The 16,850-nt window shown below is 41.4% G+C and overlaps 4 protein-coding genes across 6 annotated transcripts; 3 read left to right on the top strand and 1 right to left on the bottom strand.

The window, feature by feature from the left end:
- Nucleotides 1-12: 12 nt before the first annotated feature.
- Nucleotides 13-1,756, top strand: Rheb (Ras homolog enriched in brain). The gene is made up of 5 exons (XM_064693658.1): nt 13-314; nt 542-613; nt 821-1,028; nt 1,101-1,230; nt 1,293-1,756. Exons 1-5 carry the CDS (start codon nt 266-268, stop codon nt 1,380-1,382), a joined length of 549 nt encoding a protein of 182 aa, XP_064549728.1. The 5' UTR covers nt 13-265; the 3' UTR covers nt 1,383-1,756.
- A 727-nt stretch (nt 1,757-2,483) lies between these two features.
- Nup93-2 (Nucleoporin 93kD-2) lies at nt 2,484-5,157 on the top strand. Its single transcript, XM_064693381.1, has 4 exons — nt 2,484-2,673; nt 2,735-2,918; nt 2,981-4,368; nt 4,466-5,157. Exons 1-4 carry the CDS (start codon nt 2,516-2,518, stop codon nt 5,130-5,132), a joined length of 2,397 nt encoding a protein of 798 aa, XP_064549451.1. The 5' UTR covers nt 2,484-2,515; the 3' UTR covers nt 5,133-5,157.
- Nucleotides 5,147-6,172, bottom strand: LOC135436018 (uncharacterized). Its single transcript, XM_064693383.1, has 2 exons — nt 5,832-6,172; nt 5,147-5,773 (listed from the first exon to the last, which is right to left on the bottom strand). Exons 1-2 carry the CDS (start codon nt 6,082-6,084, stop codon nt 5,175-5,177), a joined length of 852 nt encoding a protein of 283 aa, XP_064549453.1. The 5' UTR covers nt 6,085-6,172; the 3' UTR covers nt 5,147-5,174.
- Nucleotides 6,173-6,231: 59 nt separating this feature from the next.
- Nucleotides 6,232-16,456, top strand: LOC135436015 (uncharacterized). 3 transcript variants are annotated; one of them, XM_064693377.1, is made up of 13 exons: nt 6,232-6,360; nt 7,281-7,574; nt 7,633-7,840; nt 8,470-8,541; nt 9,634-9,955; nt 10,102-11,311; nt 11,372-11,731; nt 11,790-12,247; nt 12,365-12,463; nt 12,535-12,845; nt 12,910-13,192; nt 13,255-13,419; nt 13,478-16,456. In XM_064693377.1, the coding sequence occupies exons 2-13, from the start codon at nt 7,370-7,372 to the stop codon at nt 13,682-13,684; spliced, it is 3,900 nt and encodes a 1,299-aa protein (XP_064549447.1). In that variant the 5' UTR covers nt 6,232-6,360; nt 7,281-7,369; the 3' UTR covers nt 13,685-16,456. The 3 variants fall into 3 exon arrangements, with proteins under 3 accessions (XP_064549447.1, XP_064549450.1, XP_064549448.1); XM_064693378.1 differs by lacking the exon at nt 6,232-6,360 and adding an exon at nt 6,532-6,645; XM_064693380.1 differs by lacking the exon at nt 8,470-8,541.
- Nucleotides 16,457-16,850: the final 394 nt, after the last annotated feature.

The following is a 16,850-nucleotide window of genomic DNA, read 5'->3' as shown; positions in this document are numbered from 1 at the left end:
AGGGTGCCCACAGTTAAGAAAAACGCGTAGTTAGTGTGAAGTCAGAATGTTTTCTGTGAAATAATACATAATTGAATTAAACAATAAAAAATTGAAACTACGCTGCAGCAAGCTTACAACTGTGATAGCAACAAGTATCTAGAGCAAGCAAATAGCCCGAATAATTCGAATAAAAGGCGCACACAGACGCACGGACACACAAATATACACCCTCTAAAGGGCAAAAACAATTTTACAAAGTAGAAATAATTAATTGGGCTACATAATGCCACCAAAGGAACGCAATATAGCCATGATGGGCTACCGCTCAGTCGGTAAGTCTATTGGACTCCAGTTCAGCTCCAGCACCAGTCTGACTAATCGCACTGCGCTGCTGCTGCTGTTGTTGTTGTTGTTGTATGGCTTGTGGGTGCGTGTGCGTTGTTGCTTGTAGTGTAATTGCGTTGTATTTTGACAACAGACACAACACATTGCAAACAATTTAAAAAAAACCTACATACATATATAATATATAATAATTGCGTTTCACCTGCATTAACAGGCAAATCTTCGCTCAGTATACAGTTTGTTGAAGGCCAATTCGTGGACTCTTATGATCCAACAATCGAAAATAGTAAGTCATACGCGTATACAAATAGCAGCTGTTTTTTATAAACGTTATGAGCGTTCACATTTCAAATGGTATTAGTCATAGAAAGCCACACTTGTGAAGGATGCTGATGGCATTCTACGTTCATGTTCATGTGGCTACGGCGTGCACAAAGAACGCAGTTTGATAAACGATTAATGTGTGTACGGGTCGACTTTCATTAAATTACAGCATTCACCAAGGTAACACGCGTCAACTCGCAGGATTATGGCGTTAAGCTGGTCGATACGGCGGGACAGGATGAATATAGCATATTTCCGGTGCAATACAGCATGGACTTTCATGGATACGTTTTGGTCTATTCCATAACCAGTCAAAAATCCTTTGAAGTCATTAAAATTATATACGAAAAACTGTTAGATGTGATGGGCAAGAAATAGTAAGAAATGTGAAAAGTACACAAAATTTAAACCAGATATTAAAATACATGCAATATTATATACGTTTTTAGTGTACCTGTAGTCTTAGTAGGGAATAAGACGGATTTGCATCAGGAACGCACAGTTTCCACGGATGAGGGCAAAAAACTGGCTGAATGCTGGCGGGCAGCATTTCTCGAAACATCCGCCAAACAAAATGAGGTGAATACATTCACAGGTGATAAGATTAATTCGATAATCATATTGAACTTTGTATTTTCCAGTCTGTCGGTGATATATTTCATCAGTTACTTATGCTAATCGAAAACGAGAATGGTAATCCCCCCGAGAAGAGCAGCTGTATTGTATCATAAGTACTTGGCAGCCGGCAGCCAGCAGCCAGCATTAACCATTTTTAAGATATGGCTCGTACAATGGCAATACGAAATTGTTTCAATATCTATTGTTATAAAAACACCTTGGTCCGCAAGAAGGAAAAAATTTACAAACTAATAGCTATAAGAAATAACAGCAAAAGAAAAAGAAAACAATAATCTAATCATCAAATATTTAGGGATCCCTAATGTTGCCTAGCAGCGTTCATGGTGACTGTTTAGCAACAAAGCAGGTTTAAGTTAGTACACTTTTTCACAATAACAATTCAGTTACAAAGTTCATATGCAAAATAAAATATGCAACTTATATTATCCTTAGTTTCAATTTAAATATAATTTTTACTAGTAATAAATGGATGTGTTTTTTTTTTAATAACAGGCATTTATTGAGTTTTTAATAACTGGGATTTATTGAGTTTACCAATATCTTAGCAGTATACCTATTGTCAACAAATTTAAAGAGTGTTTTTAAATACGATTCATAAAAACAAGAAGAGTAAGTAATTTTGGTTTAACTATTATATAAGACATGAAAACTCAGGTATGTTTTAGTGCAATTCATTAAACACTGGTTGACCAGTTGGATTAGCCAAATGCTGGATGAGATATTTTTCCACTTTTAACTCAAGCCGAGTAAGAGAAATATAATCTTGTGATGAATCTAAGGGGGAAACTGCGCATCTAAATATTCAATGAAATATTAGTGACCGCAGCTTTTTTGTAGATTTCACAAAAAGGCGGTAATAAATAATTAGGCGACTAATAGGTTGCATACTTTTTATTATTTTTAGTAATTTAACAAGCGTTGAAAAGACAATGGATAAACAACTCGACCTCATCAATCACATGTTAAGCGGAATGAATGTAAAATCATTCTATATTAGCATCTGATAATAAAAATATAAGGAATGTTACTGAACTCTCTGGAATTATATTGAAGGCTATGGCAAATAATTATTTTAGTACTTTTCTTTAAGTAGTGTTCATATTTTAAATTGCGCGCCAACTAATTCAGTGTTGTGTATTGTGAAGATACTTTACAATCAGTTTCACAGCACTGACCATTGTTTACGTTAGTCCGCGTTTTTTTTTGGCGCTGAGAGATTTATAAAATGGATCTAAATACTCTACTACAACGTGCACAGAGCCTTACTAAAGAAAAAGATGAATGCGAACTACCTGGCGTGGAACGTACGCTTCAACAGGTGCTGCAAGCCACCGAGGAGTTACACAGACGTGTCACCCAGACCGGCACCAAGGAAATACAAGCGTAAGTGTTAACTCCATGCTGCAGACGCGCACGCGAATGTCAACTATGTTCTTATTCATAGGCAAATATTGCTTGGTTCAAAGGGCATCGATCTGCCGAAGCTGAACCAGAAGCTCGAGACGCTCAGCGCGGGTAAAACTTTTGAGCCCCTGGATGTGGCTGGCGCGGACACAGATGTGTGCACGTTTCTCAAAAATGAACGTGAAAATGCCATATTGTCTGTCATCGAGGATACCAATAAAAATGTATGTAATCAATTTGGCATAATAGAGGCTTACATTCATGTTTATTATGATATAATATACAGATCAGTGACTCGGTTAGCAAGCAAAAATGGGCAAATTTAATCAGCAGCTGGAACGAAGAAAAAACACGCTTGCTGGATGCTTTGATTGGACCATCGCAGAACTTCATTGACTTGCAACGGCTGCCCGACCAGACAATATTGAATCCAGAATGCCACCCGCTCTCCTGTCTTGATAAGATGGGCTTACTATACGCCCAGGAGCTGTGCCAGTACAATGCCCTCGTGCTCAAGGGTGGTTCTCGTCCAAATCTAGTACAGAAATACGCACAGTTGACCAACACTTTTGGAGATGCTCGCCTCACGGACATGTGGACGCTTCTTTCCTGTGTGACTCAAGTGAGCGAAGTCCATCAGGGAGATCCTATCAAGAGTCGCCAGCAGCGGCCAGAGTTCGTATTGAATGCCAAATTGTATCTGGAGCAACGCTACAGAGTCTACATAAATTCACTGGTGACCGTAGCCAGCGATGCCGATAGCTATCAATTGGTGCGCGCCTATGTGAGTCGCTGCTTTAGCGGACAACAAGCGATTGGTCTGGTGGACACAGCTGGCGGCAAACCACTTTGGCCGCTTATCTATTACAGTCTACGATGCGGTGCTGTTGAAACGGCTGTAGAGTTCTTACGTGAAGCTGGCCCAAGCTATGAGGAATTTGCTCAGCTTATTGCAGATCGAAATGGAGGCGTGGTCAACTCCAAGATAGAAAGCCAACTGAAACTACAGTATGCGAACAAAATACGCAATTCAACTGATGCCTATAAGAAGGCTGTTTACTGCATTCTGCTCGGCTGCGACGCCAACGAGGTTCACGGGGAAGTGGCCAAAACAATCGACGACTTTATTTGGATCAGATTGGCCATGCTGCATCCCGGCGATTCAACTGGCTATGGCCAACTGCAGAGCTTGATCATAGACACCTATGGCGAGAAGTATTTTAATGCTAGTCAGCAGCCGCATCTTTACTTCCAAGCGCTGGCACTCACTGGTCAATTTGAGGCAGCTATTGAGTTCCTGGCTCGTTCGGATGCCAATCGCGTGCACGCAGTCCACATGGCCATAGGTCTACATGAGCTGAGTATGCTGGGCGGCGTGCGAAGCGTGTCGCAACCACTGCTCACAATTGACATATCGGATCCAACGCCGCTCCGTCGTCTCAATCTGGCGCGCCTCATTCGACTCTATGTGCATCGCTTTGAGGCGATGGACACAGCCGAAGCACTGCACTACTATTACACACTGCGCAACCTGCACGATCCCAAGGGACGGAACATGTTTCTAACGTGCGTTTGTAGTTTGGTCGTAGACAGCGGCGTGCTGGACACCAGCATATTTGATTTGATATTTGGACATCGACAGAAGGGAAGTGTCAACGGTGAGGAATTATTGGGGTATGTACATATAGCTAATCATTTCGGATAGCTAGAGCGCAGTTACACTTGTGTATAAGTGTATTTCATGCTTTCACTTCTTTAATTTCCTCCACAGAGGACTCTTTGGGCAGTTCAGCTGCGCAGACTTTGACACACATACCATGGCTGGCCTGGTCGCCGATGAACTGGTCGAGCGCGGCAACTTTGAGATGGCTGTGCGGCTCTATGAAATTGCTGGCAACCTTAATCTGGCACTGAAGTATATTTCCATATTATTGGCCCAGGTGGTGCAAGAGCCTCCAGTAGAGGGAACATTGCGAGCGCGCCTTAGCCTGGAAGCACCGCGGTTCAGCGCACGCTTGACTGCCCGCTCCACGGATATAGAGCCTAAGATCTATGTCAGCTTTACATTATTACGGGATTTGCTCACGTTCTTTGATAATTATCACGAAGGCAAGTCTAAGGCGGCGCTACAGCAGCTTCAGCGCATACCCAACATCATACCCAACAGCACGGAGGACGTGGCCACCTGCCTGGCAAACGTGAGACAGTTGAGTGGTGATGTCATCAAGGTAATACCCGATGTTATGGTGGCCGCAATGGACCTGACTCTCACAGAATACAACCAGTTGAAGCCAAAAACAACATCAAACAGCTCAATACAGCAGCAGCGGCCAAATGAGCTGCGGGAACGCGCCAAGGCCATTGCCAACATGTCCGCTACAATGCCGTATTGTCCCACTAACCAGCGTCTATTGCAGCTTGAGCTTCAGATGCAGTAAGAAAAATAAAATGGTATTAATCAAAGGTTTTTGGGTTTCGATTTATTTGAGCAGCAGCCATATGTACTCCTCTTCGTCATCTTGCGTATTTACGTGAAGCATTTCCTCCAGTTGAGTTATCTTTTTGCGCATGGCGTCAATTTCTTCCTGCATCTCGCGGCACCGATTCTCCCGCGTTGCACACCTGTCGCAGCTTGTGTCACGTATCTGAGTTTCTCTGACATCATCCTCGTTCTCTTCTGCGTCATCTGTCTCGCTGCTATTCGTGTCAATTATTTGTTCGTCTTCGTCATTATCTATGTTCTCATTAATCTCATCCTCTTCAACTTCAATGTTCTCCGAGTCTTGTGACGCCTGCAGTGGATCAAAATCTTCTAGCCCCAAATTCAATTCGGGATATGCGTTCTTTACGAGTTTGCGTCTAAGTAAAAAACTTGGACGAAAGTGCCTCCGGCATATATCGTACACTTTCCTCACATCTTTTAATCCGCATATTTGCAACCATTTGGCGCGTAGCTCCGGTTTCTTTGGAAATGTGTGTAATGTTTCTGGATGCTTCACCTTACAGTTTCTGACACAACACTTCCGCCACTTCCAAAGTATTTTGGGTTTAAAAGGTTGATGTATACCCTCAGTTTTACCTATAAAACGGAGAAGGTAAGTTCTGCCTATCAGCTCTCAGCTGATTGCTGTACCCACCGGTACCCAAATGGAGTGTTGGCACGGCCCAGGAATGTAACTTTTTCTTCGCGTGGCATTCTGGCGTGAAGTGGCGTCGGCATATTAATGATCGGCATGACGAGAGGAAGCGGGCGTTCGTAAGTCCTAGATTTTCTTTCCACTTTTGGTTTAATTCGGGATCCGTTGGAAATTTAAATAACTTTGTGAAATCCTGCAAGCCGCTAGCATTACAGTTTATTGCCATACATTTTCTTATTAGTTTTGGCAACATCAGGAGTGCTTGTGTTCTATTTTGGAATCGTCGCGCAACTTATTGGCATAGTGCTGAACAATTTGTAATTTTATTTCTAAAAACATCTGTTCGTCAGCTGGATCTATGTACTTAAGAAGACCTAGAAAAGAGTATTTTATGCAAACTTCGATTCAGTCACACTGCTATATTTATCGATAGTTTTGCGTATACCTCTCGAAATGGTAATAAGGTTTTAAGAAAATGCGTAGTAAAGTCAGTGCAAAATGAAAATGTTTTTTGTGAAATAAAGCAAGTGTAAGTTTCAATCATAGTTACAGGTTGCACAAAACAATCTAACCATGGCTGCTGCTAGTTACAAAACGTGTTCCGCAGACAGTGCGAATACCATGAAGTTCTTGTGTATTTCGGTTTGTCTGTCGCCGCTTGTCATTGACTCTCAAACTGTTGATAACGATTAATCATCGATAAATGTAACCCGAATAGTAGTAGTAGTACAATTTCTCGCTCTGGATTTAGTACATGTTTACTTACATACAAACGCACATGCTCGGCTAATAGCAACTTGATATATAAAACAAGGTAAAAGGCAGCTGTAACTCAAACCCGACGACAATATGAAATGACTTGTGTGCGTGTGCCGCAGTTAAAAGCAATAAGAAGCACAAGTGTTGTTTGTGTGTTGTGGGGGTGGTGAGGTGGTTAGTCTGTGTGTTGGGCGTGGAACGCACAATTGGCAGGCATATGTACATGTATATACATACATATACATATATATGTATATTTTTGTAAAGTCCAGCAGACAGCAAACTCTGTCCGAATCCGTCTCGCCAGAGTTAACGAAGCGCGAAATTGAGTTAAAGTGACTTGCGGGCTGAGTGTCGTCGGGTTTTGGAAGGCTGTTCGCATTCACCTGTGTCTCTTCGTCATGTTAGTTGGTAATTAAAGTGTTAACTTAGTTCCTTAATTCGCCTACGCAGAAAACTGTCTGTGCTCACACGCTACAGCTAATTGTTTACATTGTGTTCGTCGCCTTGCTGGAATTTCTTCTAAAATTCATTTGTGAGCGATCTACACGCGCATGCACACATACACTAACAGACGTGTTTGTGTGTTTTCAATTGGATCATTAATATTAATACAGGCGCGCATTTCGACGATTTCAATTGGCATATGTGTTTGGCGCATGGATTAACAGATTCCATAAATATTTGCAGCTTTTGATTTTAATATTGAAAACACACAACGCACCAGGCTGTTCACAATGATGGAGTAAACAGCTGCTGGGGGGGAACACACAAGCATCATGTCATTGCAACCGACAGTTGCAAGCGGCAGCGCTTCGGGCAACCATCAGTTGCTGCGCCCCCAAACGCTGGCGGGTCCGGAGCGGGAGCCCGTCGAATTCAACATCAATCTGGTAGGCGCACCGCCCGAGGTGGAACAGCTGGTTCAGCAGATTAAGTGCGTGGCCGAACAGTTTCTATATCACTGGAAGAGTTTTCCCATTGGTAAGTGCACAGCCTAGTGTGGTGAAATAAGTGTTGATTGAGTTTTGGACTTTTACAGTTCTGCCCCAGCCACTGGCGACTAGCACGCTTAATGTAACGGCCAGTAATGCGACAAATAGTGTCAGCGGTCGCAAAAAGCGTCCTATTAATCAGAGTGACCTATTTATAGCGCCGCCCTTTGATGAGTTGGATGCGGTTGCCTCCGATGGCAGCGGCGAGCCGCGTCGCCTAACAAATGCACAATTGAAAAGTTTGCGCGAAACTGGGTGAGTCTGGGGTCGTATGCATGCATGCGCACACAAAAATTCGAAAGCTGCTGTCTGCTGTCTGGCAAGGAAGTTAATGATAATGATGATGCAGGCGAGCAGAAAATATCCACAGTTTTAAAAAGCAGCATGCGCACGAGCGCGGCTGTCGGCGCGTGCTTTTCGATGAAGATAAACACTAAGCCACGAATCGATTACATTCAAATAAACGAACTTAGCACTGCCGACTGCAAGCCGTTGTGCTTACATATGTACATATGTGTGTAGCTAACATTAACATGCCGCTGCTAAGCTTAGCAGCACCGTTGCACCACAGTGCAAACGCTTCGCCAAACAACAGCAAAAATCATTTGTCACTTTGCGCACACTCACGCAGCTGTTAAAAAAAAGCAAAAGCAACAATCAAAATAAAAGCATGTTCCACAGTCTTGGGGGAGTAACAGAGTAAATTGTTGTTTTTTGTTTAGATTTGTTTAACGTTATTTGCATGCAACATTTTTTTGAAATATATTTTATTCAACGTTACAACATTAACATTACGACAAAATGCGCAAATATATGTGTACGTAACTGCATACAGTTACAATTAACGTAAACAAAATGTTTGTATGTGAAATATTCCTGTAAAGCTTGCAAAAGGATAAATATGGAAAGCCGAAGAAATTAACTTTGGAACAATTGGAAACAATACGTAAAAATGGGTAAATAAACAATAAGCAACGAACTAAATAAAATCAAAATAAATGTTTTGCGTGTTTGCCATTGCATATCAAATTGTTTAGTCAGTGTTCCTTATTTTATACCGATTGTACATATATACTACATGCATACATATAAAGTTTTCATTATTTTTCTTTATCCTAACATACATAAATTATGCGTGGTAATTTTCCTTTCTGTGTTCTTAAGTACACATTCATAATTTACGCTACGCCAAATTTATGCATGCCGTCGAATCGAATCGAAAATTCAAAAACGAATGCCAACACGAAAACAAACAGAAAAACGTTTTGGCAGTTCCTATGAAAATGTTGCCTCTGGTGTTCAAAGTATCATAGTTTTTTTTATATAGGTATTTCGAAACATAACTTGTGTGTTTAGGCGCAAGCGTTTCTTAAAAACAATTTGAGTTGGCTTTTTAAAAGTTTAAATAATATGATTTCATTAGCAATCCTTATCCTTATTTTACTCATTCATTTAACACTTTATCACGGCCCTTTACACTTAATTTGCTGTATTAAATGGGGTTTAATTCCTTGTTGTCTTAAACTATTATTTAGTTGGGCAATGCCAAGGCTGCAAATCCGTTTTGAATTGGGAAATATTGTTATTTATGAATAATGAATAGTTGGCCATATATTTAACCATATTTGGTAGGAGCAAATTTTGATCAGCAATCAAATTTAGCTCCCCTTTTGTATATGAAATAGTACATTAAATATTAAATTGTTTTATAGAATGTTAAAAAAAATGTGAGACCAAGGTTTCAACTAAAGCCCGGTTTCTATGATATTTCTGAGTTTGCAACTTTGGGCACCATTCAAAATACCAACAACAATCATTTCACTTGCACACACAGACATTTCAAATGTAATTAATTAAATTCTAGCATAATTCACACGGATGCGGAACAATACTGTTAAGAATCTGGCCCACGCTTGAGCATGCCTATAATTTGTCATTAAGTTGTGTCTCGTCCTCGTCTCAATATATGTGTACATATGTGTGTTTAATGTTGCGTTAGACATTAGTCGCCGTCCATTATACTAAGACTTTTGCATTTGCATTCACAGTGAATTCGACGTTCCTAGCTTGCATTTCACGGGCCAGGTGCACAAGTGGCGCCTGTCCCAGCTGCTGCAGAAGGGCACGCTGCGCGCCCAAGACTCCTTTTTAAGCGATTTGGCCTTGGCAGCGCGCTTTGTGGTCGTCACGGCCCGAGCTCGCATCTTCTCGCACTTCTTTTCGGTGGTGCATGCAGCGCACGCACTGCTGGAAGCGCTAATTCGGCTGGTGGACATGTTTATCGGTGTGCCCGCTTTGTTGGCACACAATCTGGACTACAAGATTAAGGAGGAACGTTGTCGCTTTCTTATAGCTGAGCTGGTGTGTCGGGTAAGTGTAAACTAAAACCTTCCACAAATGGAAATTCAGCAGCAAACCATTTGTAGAGTTCCCTAGTACTTGAATAGCACCTAGTAGAATTTATCCCCTTTTGATTCGATAACGATTTAATCTGAATCTTTTAAATTGCCTTGCAGCCGGAGTTTGAGGACTGCCTGGATGGCCTATGCTCCTATGTGCGTAAAATGCTGCGTCGCGCAACCATGGAGAAGTTTGATTTCAACAGCTGTGAGGTGACTCAGCCCGTGCCATATCTGTTCTTGACGCCCAAGGGCCAGGAGATCGATCTGCGTCTGTTCTGCCGGGACATAATGCGCAAGGCACTGCCCGTGCTGGTGGGCATACTGGAGCGGGAAACACGCGGCTGGTTTCTGCATTTTCGTGAGCGCCTGATTGCAGAGCTGCGCGCAAAGAAACTGACCGATAAGGAAATTGAGGAGGAGGTCAATGAGGCTGTCATGAAAGAGTATTTGCAGCGTGTTTATAGCTCCATCATGTCCAATGCCAAGCTCGCGGAGCTGGGCAACGGTGTGCAGCAGCTGTTGGTGGAGCAAGCCCAGTCGGTAGTCATCATGTACAAGGCCGTCGACAAGGTGCAGCAGGATATTAAGCGAACGCGTGAGGACCACCAGAAGTGCCTGGCCAACGATCACTCTGTGCTGTCCCGCGTGGCGCCCTGGCTACGCTCCAAGCTGCGCCATGCCGAGCAGCACAAGCTGTACAAGTGCGCCTGGTCGGCGCACGAGGAGGCCCTCAAGATGTGCAGCCAGCACAATCTGCATCAGACCGCCTACTTCCTGTCGCGCGATCTGGCATTCATGAAGGAGCGCGAGCCAGTGCTGCTCAAGGAGTTGAAGAATGCGAAGACGCCAACACGCAGCTTCCAATGGGCTTGTCGCATCTGGTCGCCACAATCTTGGATTATACGACGCAATTTTCAGGGGCAATCGGATGTGATCCCCACGGTCATTAGCCAGCAGGCCACTTCGATTGTCACTCCACGCTCGGATCCCAGTCAGCCGGTATTTTTGGTTGAAAAGGAAATGATACGCACCACCAGCACGCGCTGGCCCTTCTGGCGTCTGTTGAATCTGCTGCAGCGGACCTGGTGCTGGACTTGGAACATGATGTTCCTCCTCGGCATTCTCGTTCCCTGGTGCAGCCCGCTCGGGCTGCGCGCCCTCTTCTGCATCAAGCCGTTCATGCCCGACCTGGAACTGTCTCAAATCAATGGCACACTCTTCCCACGCAAGACCAGCATCACACAGACGTTAGCCTCGCGGCTTATTGAGCTCTGGCGACACATATCAAAATCACGCACTCACTTCGAAACGGAACCCGACACAGGTAAGGGGCAATTTTATTTGATTCTTAGGACAACATGTAATCTTTATGAAATTTTTGTAGGCTTCATTGGCAAAGGCTTGACACGCAATTTGAATCGAACTTGGAATTACTTTGTTAAAGGATTTCTGGGCACTGTTGTCATTCTGTTTGCATTCCCGCTGATATGCTTGGCGACATGTTTCCTCAGCATTGGGCTGGCATTGAGCGCACCGCTTTGGATTCCAGTGTTTGTTCTCCTATTGCACATCTACATGATACTCGTATATGATTTGGATGCGCCGGACAACACGCGAAATCGTTACTGTATTCTGCTGGAGGCGCTTATATGGAACTTTCTTATTCAGGGCCTACTGCAACCGATGGCCGCGATTTTGGTGGCCACGCTGCTTTGTCCGCTGGCGGCAGGTCTTGTGCTGATAGGTAAACGTGTGAATTCATGTGCGTTTTTAGAGAAGACCGCTAATTATTTATATTTTAGTTGGCTTCGTTCGATACACACTGCGGCTGCTTTGGGATTCGGTCACGTTTCATTTGTTCATCAAGAAATGCGGACGGGTTCCTGCCTCGGATAGCATTGCCGTCAAACGCATTGCTGGTCCGGGCTTGGCTTTGGATTATTATTTCATTATACGGCCGGAGCAGGCTTTGGCAGCACTAGAGGCTAAAATGGAACTGGACGAGCTGCAGGCCTATCAGCATGCCACTGAGCGTGTGGTATTGCAGCCACAGCAGGATTTCCTGCAATTTGTCGAAGCCTGTTTTGGACCCTTCTCCGCCCAGTTGTCGAAAACAGGTCCATATTTAGCACTCGATCGCGAGGCTCAGGATTTGATGAGCTCACTACACGAAAAGCTAGAGAAGCGCCGAAGGGAGCTACAAACGAGCCTAACTACGCAGGTTAAATCGCGTATTAAGCTGAACACCAAAGAATTAAAGGTATATTCAAACAGTCTTAGCAGTCTATCTAGCTTGATCAAGCAGTATGCCGGATCTGAGCACTGACGTGACGAACGTGTGAAACATATTAAAGCTTATTTACCTTGCTCTTCACAGATTGCAATACAACTGGCCGCCCATTTACTTGAGAAATACTATCCGTCTCATGTCATCGGTAGACTGTCCATTAGCGAAGAAGAATTTTGGGATAATAAGGTAAAAGAGAACTGCTGAAGCATTGAAATCATCTATAATTAACGTATTATCCCTCTGTGGTCGGTTTACAGGGTCTCTCGGTCAACGATTGGCCGGGTCTCGCGGGTCTCATATATACCGAGATATTTAGTTTAGATTTTCTAACGCCATTGACTGAAAATGATACGCATTTTAAACTAGAACCACATGCCTCGCTTGATCTAATGCGCTACACGGAGATGGTGAAGAACGCCAACGATGTGATCGGTTCCAAGGGACTGGATTTGTTGGGCAATGTGTATGCGCCACGCGGCAATGTCCAGGTGCATTTACCATTCCTGGAAGTGACCGCATTTAATCCGCGATCACGCATAACGTTGACTTTTCGTAAGCCCGAGAAGCGGTAAGACATTTGCATGCATTCCCCAGCACATGAGATTCATCTTATTAACTTTTGATTGTTGTAGCGACATGTCCGTGGGGCTAACGACGCCACGAGTGCGCGCCCATCGTGCTCAACATATACCAAAAGCCACGCAGGATGCCCAAAAGCCCTGGCGTCCATGGAAACAGAAGTGCGTGGAGCGAAGCGTCACAGAAAAACTGCTGATACCGCTGCCAGTTCCACATCCCGTGCACATTGCCATTGCCATTTACAATCGCGATACGGAACAGCCCATTCCGCTGGACTCAGAGCTGGTTTGGGAGATACTCAAGTCTATCGAAGACTGCCAGAGCGGCGAAGCTATGGTGTGTGCGCTTTCAATTCAACTAAATGTATATTTTGTATTAAAATTCCATATTTGCATCAGGCTGTGCATTCGGTGGCGCGCTATCATGGAGCCGTCATGGAGTCTAGCAACGATTCGTTGGCCAGCAGCAGTAGCATTGGCAGCACGCGCGATTCTGGCTCCGGCTCGGTGTCTGGCTCTGCCTTGGGCAACGGCACGGAAACTCTACCATGTGGAAATCGCGAGGTTCGTTGGTTCAAACAATTCTACTTTTGAATTTCTAACATTTCCATGCTCGATTTAGGTTTGCACGCAGGTCAAAGTCGATGCGGAACCTGCACCGAGCGCATCCGGTTTTCACTGGACCCTTAGCAATTGGGGTGCCGCTCAAACGGCGCGCCGACGAACTAACTCCAACGTGCGCGTCGACTTGGCCAGTCCCGAGGACATATCGCTGGATACGGATAGCTCGCGTGCTGTTTTTAACAATGCATATGGCACCACAGTCTAACAGGTTCACGCTGGTTTGGGCACACAATAGTATATATACAAATATATATATTTACCTTTATATACAGATTAGAGATACATTTACGATTATGTATAAACGCGTGGGCTTCTAGCTGCATTTCTTCTAAAAAAAACACTCAAATTATTCGCATTATCCAGTTATGCTTTTGTATATCGCACGCATAACAAGTAACATTTCGCGAATTAATAGCTTTATTTCAATTTGATTAATAACAAAGGCTATGAAAGGTAGCATTAGCATGCTCTAATTGGAGTCCACCGGAGATGTCTGATTGCTGCAGCTCAGCAGCTAAAGCAGCCATGCTAGTTAAAGTGTAATATGAACAAATCTATCCATATACATATATCTATATTTACATATATATATGATATATACACATAAATGAGTTGTTAGTATACAAACTTATACATGCATATATACATATTTATATAGATATACATACATATATACAATGCATTCACAGAACAATCTAAAAAGCAAACCAACTTAATTCTAGTCGCAAGCAAGTTTTATGCAGCAATTTAACTCAAATTTTTCTTATGCAACTAATTAATTAAGAATACTAAAAAGCAAACGCCTCAACACGTATGGCTTCGGTGACGATTTTAGACCAGTACTAGTTTTTAATTTTTGTTTTCATTCGAACAATAACAAATTAACTAACAACGCACTGTGGTCCATAAGTCAATTCCATCGGCTTTTATGTTTAAAGCTTTATTTTTGTAAACGCCTTCAATCATTTTATTACCTGTTTGCATTTTTAAGAATGCATTTATATCGTAGCAACTAAATATTTTGTGTCTCGATATTTTTCATTTCAAATACTATCATTAATGATAAATTGTTCTTTAGTGTCATGCCAGCTTTGTGCTTGATTTGTGTGTAATGCACTTAGCAGCTTTTGGTAAATTTGTTTAAGATAGTTTTCTCGAATATTTTCAAGTATCAGATCAGTCCAACATTTTAAATATCAGTTAATGGTTTCAAAGATAGATTTTTGTAAAACACGAGTAATGAACGACTTTACATTATAAAGCAATATATAAACATTAGACAAGCCCTAGCGAAAGTAGCTATCGTCTACGAAGACCCAATCTAAAGTGATTCAAAGATAGATACATGTATATCAGCTCTTTATGGGGTAGATAGGTATTCTAAAAACTGGATCGAGTTGCCAGTACATAACATTTTTATTGTTGACACCGGTGGAACGTTTTCCACATATGTATGTATATTTTTTTAACAAATACATATGTCGACATAAACAACTGAATAAATATATATCAGATAGGAAAATCAAGCAGTCAGTGCCCCTTCAGGTTGATATTAATGGACTGTAGAAATAAACGCGAGTTGTTTTCAACAAGATTAAAGTGTTCTTATTGCCTTGTACGATTGAATGTCCATTTTATCTTTGTCGTTATCAATCAGTAAACCAATCACACAGCATAAGATTCCACCCGGGGTATACTGAGCGCCACGTTTATGCGATCTAAATGCCTAACTACTCTTGAGTTCTTTAACACCACACAATCTACAAACCAAATCGAAATACTCCTAAAACCATAAACTGAAGATTATAAGTTAAAATTTCGTTCAGTTAAGTCCTTGTTGGAGGGTATGTCATAGAAACAGTCGAACCGATAAAAATACATTTTTAAGGACGTTTCAAAGCTGTTTTTAAATATATATTTGCCGATCTGAAAGAGATACAGCATTTTAACCGATGGAAAACAATTCTGGCACACACTGTGCAATGGCCATGAGATTTTCTTTGTACCTAACAAAACATAAACTTAATTTTAGCAATCAAAAATAACAACAATATTGTAAATGCCACGAATTGTACTATGAGAAGTTGAACAAATATTGTTAATTAATATTAAATATGGTATGACAACTAATTTATATAAACTAATACACACATAGTACTATTACTAAACTTATACTTCTAGGTATATGCCCCTATGTTTTTACTACTACTATTTCTGCTCTCTTCTCTTCCAAACACTAATACGATTTACAAATGATAGTAATAACAATTAACAAATTATCGTACAAAAGCAGCATTCAACAAAAGGCAGTAAATTATAATTGATAAACTTTTCACATTTATAAATATATAGCAAGTTAATACAAATCATAAATGCGAACAATAAGAAAAGTATTTGCCGCTTTCCAAGTCAGTTGTAAGAAATGTGTTATTACATTCTCCTTCCCCTAACGTATACATATGCCCTCCAAGTATTTACTACCAACCTTCCTATTTTTTATATTTATGTTAATTGCCACACAACTTAAAGTATTAATTTAAAGTACCTTCACTTTACACAATCATAACTTCGGCAGCTTCCAGTACTATGTTAAGATTGGCGAAATAACTTTGTTACATTCTATAAATTTTTTCCACATCTATTGCAAGAAAGAAATTATGTGTTTTGCTCATGCTTCAGTTAAAACTTATCCTGATAAGTAATTTATACAAATGCTATTTTCAGTTGAAGCATACATTTTAAATGAACATTGGGCAAACGAACCCTAATTATGTTTTTAAGCTAGAGTAAATCGATTGAAATCTTTACATACATGCATACAAATTACATACCCGACATACATAAATATCTAGTTATTAAACTTTAAACATACAGATTAAAGCAAGAACGATAATCTCAAGAGCGCATTGAACAATTTTATGAAAATGAACCGTAGTATAAATAATATGTAATAAAAAATGTTGGATAAAAAATAAAATTGCATATGTTTTTTATTGTGAGTTTATTGAAAGACCATTCCCCAAGATTTCCGGAAAGGTTGCGCGGATTTAAACTATGTTTTATGGTGACCAATCGGGAACTATATAAATAATGTTTGTATTTTATAGATTTCCCGGTCAAAACATGCATTATAATGCATTCAATTGTCAAATATAAATAATTTATTTTAAAGTGAGGAATGCTTTTTTCTATATAAATATTCTATTATCTAAAAGACTTATTTGGGATTGTCCTTCAATTTTAGCCCTGGCATTGGATTATGTTGCCACGCCCATTGTCACAACTTGCATGCATTAACTATAATAAATTCGCATCTGACCTTGGAAAACTACAAGGCTCTGATTGTAGAAATAATTTTATTGTGGACAACT

Source organism: Drosophila montana, unplaced genomic scaffold (genome assembly GCF_035044405.1).
Source record: "Drosophila montana isolate Dmon_TW-CO22-7 unplaced genomic scaffold, ASM3504440v1 contig_3733_1, whole genome shotgun sequence".
NCBI lineage: Eukaryota > Metazoa > Arthropoda > Insecta > Diptera > Drosophilidae > Drosophila > Drosophila montana.
Note: the sequence above shows the minus strand (reverse complement) of the source record. Positions and strands in the feature narration are given on the sequence as shown.

Excerpts from the sequence above, each read along its gene's own strand:
- LOC135436015 (XM_064693377.1), top strand. The coding sequence starts at position 7,370 with ATGTCATTGCAACCGACAGTTGCAAGCGGCAGCGCTTCGGGCAACCAT. Across the intron at positions 7,575-7,632 it reads CTGGAAGAGTTTTCCCATTG|TTCTGCCCCAGCCACTGGCG; the intron begins GTAAGTGCACAG and ends GGACTTTTACAG. Across the intron at positions 12,846-12,909 it reads TTTCGTAAGCCCGAGAAGCG|CGACATGTCCGTGGGGCTAA; the intron begins GTAAGACATTTG and ends TGATTGTTGTAG.
- Nup93-2 (XM_064693381.1), top strand. The coding sequence starts at position 2,516 with ATGGATCTAAATACTCTACTACAACGTGCACAGAGCCTTACTAAAGAA. Across the intron at positions 2,919-2,980 it reads TCGAGGATACCAATAAAAAT|ATCAGTGACTCGGTTAGCAA; the intron begins GTATGTAATCAA and ends TATAATATACAG. Across the intron at positions 4,369-4,465 it reads AACGGTGAGGAATTATTGGG|AGGACTCTTTGGGCAGTTCA; the intron begins GTATGTACATAT and ends TTTCCTCCACAG.
- LOC135436018 (XM_064693383.1), bottom strand. The coding sequence starts at position 6,084 with ATGTTGCCAAAACTAATAAGAAAATGTATGGCAATAAACTGTAATGCT. Across the intron at positions 5,774-5,831 it reads AACACTCCATTTGGGTACCG|GTAAAACTGAGGGTATACAT; the intron begins GTGGGTACAGCA and ends TCCGTTTTATAG.
- Rheb (XM_064693658.1), top strand. The coding sequence starts at position 266 with ATGCCACCAAAGGAACGCAATATAGCCATGATGGGCTACCGCTCAGTC. Across the intron at positions 614-820 it reads TGATCCAACAATCGAAAATA|CATTCACCAAGGTAACACGC; the intron begins GTAAGTCATACG and ends ATTAAATTACAG. Across the intron at positions 1,029-1,100 it reads GATGTGATGGGCAAGAAATA|TGTACCTGTAGTCTTAGTAG; the intron begins GTAAGAAATGTG and ends ATACGTTTTTAG.